Below are 6,000 nucleotides of genomic sequence, written 5' to 3' on the forward strand. Positions count from 1 at the left end.
TCTATAGAACAATTAAGAATCGTTCAAATAACTTATACTATATTGAACTCTTTCATCGCAGTTTATTTAATAGCATTTTAATTTTACAAAGATATATTTCTAAACAGTAAGCACATTTAATATATTTATGTTTTTAATAAAATGCGACTTAGTAACAAATTGATAAAACCTACAGGTATTTTAAAGACCATGTAATATATTGTGATGATTAAAAATATGTGTTTTGAAGGTTAGGATAAGGTTATTTTTTGATAATTTTAAATACCCAATATCTTATTAAATACCTATCCATTATTTGTTTGGTTTCAGCGTTGTAAATATTTGTGAAATATGAACTTTAAACCCGTGCTATTTAAATACTTAAAAAAATAAATGTTTTCTGTCATACAATTGTAGGTAAGCTACTCATGTTTACTTCTTTACAATTCCCAAATTATTTCAAATAATCAGAATCTGCGCTAACGTATTCATACTTCTTGATTAGTACTTTTGATAGATAATTGTATAACATAATATATTTTCAGAACCTAAATAAATATTAATACATGTTATATTATTTAAAAATATATATTTTTTATTGTTTATCCAAACATGATTCATATTTCCTGAATTCGTGTCATATCTTTACCCGCGGAGCTCACTTTCATTAAATCTCAAAACAGATCAAAACGAATCCGTTGTCAAAGTATGGCTCATCACCAGTACTACTTAGTATTCACGCATAAATTATATATTTGTATAGTTGTTATTGGAGTTTGTGCAATTAAATGAAATAAAGTTAAAAATTACTTATTTTATAATATAAAATATTTTAATTTGAATACCATTTTATAAATACTGTTAGGTATTAGATATTAGTTAGTTACTTTAAATTAGATTATCCTATTGTGTTTTTTGTGTTTTTTGTGTTTATTTAATTATATTATGTTAAATTATAAAAATCTCAACTACATACCTATGTAATAATAATATAGATTATAATTCAGAAACTCGTCGGCTTAATCGTAGGTTTATTGTTATAATTATTTAACTTTTCATACTTGAATGATAATATAATAGCTCAATTTATCTACTCTAATTTTTTATCTTCTTTTAAAGTAGAGAAATCAACGTGTTTACAATGCGTTTGTCATATGATCGAACTAGGGCATTAGATACACGATAGGTCTAAGCTGAATCAAATCATTTGATATTGTTCTTTATGAAATGTAATCGTATATCGTTAATTATTTACGATCGTATTTTATATATCAACATTATAATTTCAAAAATGTGCTTTCTCATAAACATATATTTAAAATCGTTGTATCAATAAATTGCATATTGTAAGTACACAAGTACAGACTGTGACAGTTTAAAAGCTTGAACCTATTTAATTAGAAATTGCTTGACGATATGGTGGGAATTTCATAAATTGTAGATCCAAAACTAGCATTTTAAAAGATTTAATACAAAATAAAACTTAAACATTGCACAATTTATTTATTTAAGCTTAGGTATAATTTCTTTTTTAAACGCTCCTACAAACATTTTTCAGAATAACTTAAAATTATTTTTAAAAAATGTATTTAGTAATAAAAGTAGTTGGATCGGTAGTTTTTTAAGTATAAGGAATTGTGCTTATTAATGTTTCAATTCATTATTGAAGTCTCCTTATATTATTGTAGGTTCGTGATTTCCGAACTAAAGAAATAATGAGTTATGAAAACTTGTAAAAATTGACACTCAAAATCCATTTCGTACCTAATAGCCATTTAATAAAAAAAATCAGTTACCATTTATTATTTATTTTGTAACGGGCAATGGTTTAATTTTTAAATAAGACATTGTATTGATTTTAATTTGATTTTAAACTACATTTTACGAATTTAGTCGTCACTAGATATTCTTTGAATGGTTTGTATTGGATTTTTTTAAGATTCATTGGTGCCTTTAATTTACCTTTTCTACTACTAAGGATGACTTAGCATTTGTGTGTTATTTGTTACTAATACATTATTGGTATATAAGTATACTTATTACTTATTATTATTATTGGTATTGTTGTACAATGTATATTTTTAACTAAATATATTATTATGTAAACTATAGAATTCCTTACTCCTTATTCCTTAAGATAAAAAAAAATTACATCATTAATGTTTAAAATGTTCAAGTTTTATTCTTCTACGCACTTATAGTTTAAATAATGCGATTTTCTACATTTTTTTTTCTGTCAATGTTCATCACGGTTGATCATCTTTGTTCAAGGATCCTTTTCACGTATCGTCCTAGTTACAATTTATGCAACTACTCATGTATTGCGTATCTGAAAATCGAGTAAGCGTGGCGGGAAATGATATCAAATCAGAATAACAAATCAATAAAAAAAACTAATTGTAAACAATATGTTTCATCATCATATCGTCCCTCCATAATACCCGTTGCCTTATGGGCTATGGTGCTATAAATATAATGTCCACCAACGCTAAGCAACAGTGTCTAGTTCGGTTGAGTTTGTCGAGCGTTATCTCACTTTTAAGCAATTTATGTGAAATTTACGATCTACTTCGTCTCCGTTATAATGTCGTCTAGGGATTCTGCTTTGTTACCAAAGGTATAATAAAAAAACAGGACTTGCAAGTTGCACTTTATATTTGAAACATCTTCATGATTTATTTATTCTTAATTTAAAATAGGTATAGTGATTGAAAATATTTTTAAAAAAATTATAGTTTCTACGATTTTTGTCTTTTCAATACACTTAACAAATACGTGTTAACAAGTGTGTTCCATAATATGAATCTAGGAGTTTTTTTAATTATTGTTTTTTTTTTATATACTTACATGATTTAAAAAAAAAATACATGTTAGCATTTAAATGTGATAAGTATATTTTATCGTCGAGCATTTGATATATATACCTGTATATTTCTTAAACAGTATATTTTTTTCAAATAAAAGATTTAATATCGATTTATTTTAAGTGGTTTTGAATCTTTTCTTTTAACTGTCTACGTTTAAATGTTACTCGGTTACTTTATTTGTTATTCATTTTAAACATGTATATTATAATATAAATCATACTATACAGCCCTTAACGAGTATAGAATAGATGGCTAAATGAGAGAATGAAAAATATCTTTATTATTTATAGTGGTCTAATTTATTGGTTGGTTTCCCGTAGGGGCGAATTGATTAATGGGAGAATCTCCTTAGTTGTTGACCTCTCAGTAGTACAAGACTTACTTATTTATTGTCGCTGTTAATTGAACATAATTCGATCATTGTATACACAAAAAAACGTCAACACATTACCCGTGACTCCCGTGAATCGTTTTTGATTGTTAACTGTTTTTGACCTTGCCCACATTAGTAATATAAATCCGGCATAGTCAATTGTGAAATAAAAATTAATTAATAATAATTCCAGGTGGCCGAAGAAGAAACAGTAAAAGAAGTAGCCAAACTAGAACCTGAATCTGCTGTTGAAGTTTCAAAAGTCACCGAAGAACCTCCTACTGTTGTTGAAGAGAAAGAACCTGAAGCTTCTGAATTAAATGTAAATACCAAATAGTTACATTATCTTAATCCAAGTATTAATCAAATAATTTATTATTTTATTTCAGATAACTAATGTGGCTGAAATTCCGCCTCCATTACCCAGTAGCCCTCCCCCAGTAGAACCAACTCCTGTTGCACCAACACCAACTATTGTTGAAACTCCTGCTCCAGTCCAACCAGTGGAACCAGAGGTTGTGCAAGCTGAACCTGAAGTAAGAAAAATATTTATTTTATTTAACATTAATGCATTTTATTCTAAATAAATGACTATTTTAGGATGAAACAGTTGGTGGTGGAGAAGGTTTGGCCGAACCTCCTGAAGGTTTAAATACGTCTGATATTGAAAAAGAAGTGGCCGAGGTACCTTTAGTTAACGGCAACCACATTGAAGGTGAAAAGTCCGAGCCTTCCTCGCCTGATGTAATTGAACTATATATAATTTATAACTTAGTATTATACTCATACACATAGGGTACTTATTCAAATATATTTTAATGTTTTTAGGTGAATTCTTTATCTGAAAAAATTGAAGCAATCAAGCTATCCAACGCAGTTGATATTAATGATATTAATGAGGTGACCAATGAAATTTCAAATGTAAGTTTTTTGTATTAAATTTTCTCCATAATACATTTTTCAAGGTATTTCCCTTGGGTTTATACTTACTAAAAATAAATTGCGCTTGACTTCATTAAATAAATTTAGCGTATTCTGCAAACATTGTTTAAACCTGTCAGACTTGATCGTAACAGTTCATTTTATTTTGTACATCATCCAATGTCGGTCAAAAATATTAGAAATTAAGAAAAATTGATATTTGATTTATTATTCATTATTTTACAGGATTTGCATGAAATTAATGGAGTATGTGATGCAATAGCAGTTACAAATGGTGATGCTGGTCATGAAGAAGGCAATTAAAATATGCTCTACAGTTTATTTTTTATTATTATTATTCACTAAATGTATCGTTGACGTCAGTTATCGAAAACTACACTAATGTTATTACCTACTATTTTATGTGAAAAAAAAATGTTTTATTTCATAATTCCTCTTTATTTTTTTTTAAATCCTAACTAAAAAACACTCCCATTTTGATGATCATAAATAAATTTATGTATTGTTCTTTTCAAATTATTTTTATACATGATTTTTGTAAATTAAAACAAAACAAATTTCTGCGACATAATACTTTTTTGTACAATTTTTTTTAATCGGCTGTTTATAAATATAATTATTTTTTTTATTATTATTTATTATTATATTAGATTTTATACTTAAAAAATAACTAAATATAATAACATTAGATTGAAATTTAAAGTTAAGTCATTATAATATGATTTGATTACAATATCTTTTTTTTTTACATATATTTGCTCTTTTGATAATGAAACGTTACGCTCAAATTTTTTACAACCAAAATACATTCCCGGACCAAACTTAATTTTTAAATAGTTATTTTTTTTACTATTTTATATGCCTGTATATATTTATATAATATATAATATAAATATATACAAACAAAATAAATGACTCAACTTGATCAAATATTAACTTCTGTAAGTTTATTTATATTATATATATCATTTTTTTTTTTTAGCAATTAATTGTATTTATTTTAATTTAAAAATATTTATAAAACGTTAAGAAAAATTCTGTTATTTTTATTTTCACCCCAAATTAAAGATTTAGTATTAATTTAAAAAAGAAAAATTGTTGTGAGTTTTAGTTATAATATAATGATATTTTTGGTATGAGACATAATATATGTCCAATCATTATGTGAAACGAATTATCGCATACACGGTACATTCCATCTCACATTACATCTTCCAAAGGCGATTCACACTGTATATTATTTTTGTCTTAATATTATAACAAATTTTACATTTTAAGTGTATAGTTACTTCCATAAAATTTAGTAAGTGTAATTTTTTAAATGAAAATTTTTTTAAGTTTAAAACCGTTTGTACTTTTATAAAATTTACAAATTTAGAAGTAGATAACCATGGCTTTGTCATGACCAATGTTTTGGTGCAAATATATACTATTTTTTTTTAATAATTATCAATTTAATCAACATTCATTTTGATAACTGGTGAGAATTTAGCGTTGTTGTTTTAAGCTCAAGCCTTTTCGCTCGGTGTAAAAAAAATATAATAATAAATAATTATATTGTAAAATATGTTGCTTTTTAGATTGTTCTTTTCTATTTAATTTAATTTTTAGCTTCAAAATTATATTTGGTTCATATTTTTTTTTTCAAACGGTTTTTTTTATAATCATACAATTTTTATTCGTATATGTTAACTATATAATAGTTATTACTTATAGTTATAGGCATTGATGAAGTACTATGTTATGTCGACGTTAAACATACTGTGACGTAATGTGTACAATAATTTATCATCATTGAATGATAAATTATTTTTACGGTTAATTTGTATGCTAATGCAA

General features: G+C 25.5%; 1 protein-coding gene across 3 annotated transcripts in view; it reads left to right on the forward strand.

The window, feature by feature from the left end:
* Positions 1 to 4,591, forward strand: part of LOC111028716 (proteoglycan 4-like) — a 35,130-nt gene extending 30,539 nt beyond the window's left edge. For all 3 annotated transcript variants that reach the window (XM_022307449.1, XM_022307451.1, XM_022307450.1), the window contains exons 4-8: positions 3,413 to 3,541; positions 3,609 to 3,755; positions 3,820 to 3,963; positions 4,048 to 4,140; positions 4,387 to 4,591. In XM_022307449.1, coding sequence (XP_022163141.1) covers positions 3,413 to 3,541; positions 3,609 to 3,755; positions 3,820 to 3,963; positions 4,048 to 4,140; positions 4,387 to 4,464 — 591 coding nt within the window. In that variant the 3' untranslated portion in view covers positions 4,465 to 4,591. The remainder of the gene's footprint in view (positions 1 to 3,412; positions 3,542 to 3,608; positions 3,756 to 3,819; positions 3,964 to 4,047; positions 4,141 to 4,386) is intronic.
* The last annotated feature ends 1,409 nt before the right edge of the window (positions 4,592 to 6,000 follow it).

This window comes from Myzus persicae, unplaced genomic scaffold (assembly GCF_001856785.1).
Source record: "Myzus persicae strain clone G006 unplaced genomic scaffold, MPER_G0061.0, whole genome shotgun sequence".
In the NCBI taxonomy this organism is placed as follows: domain Eukaryota; kingdom Metazoa; phylum Arthropoda; class Insecta; order Hemiptera; family Aphididae; genus Myzus; species Myzus persicae.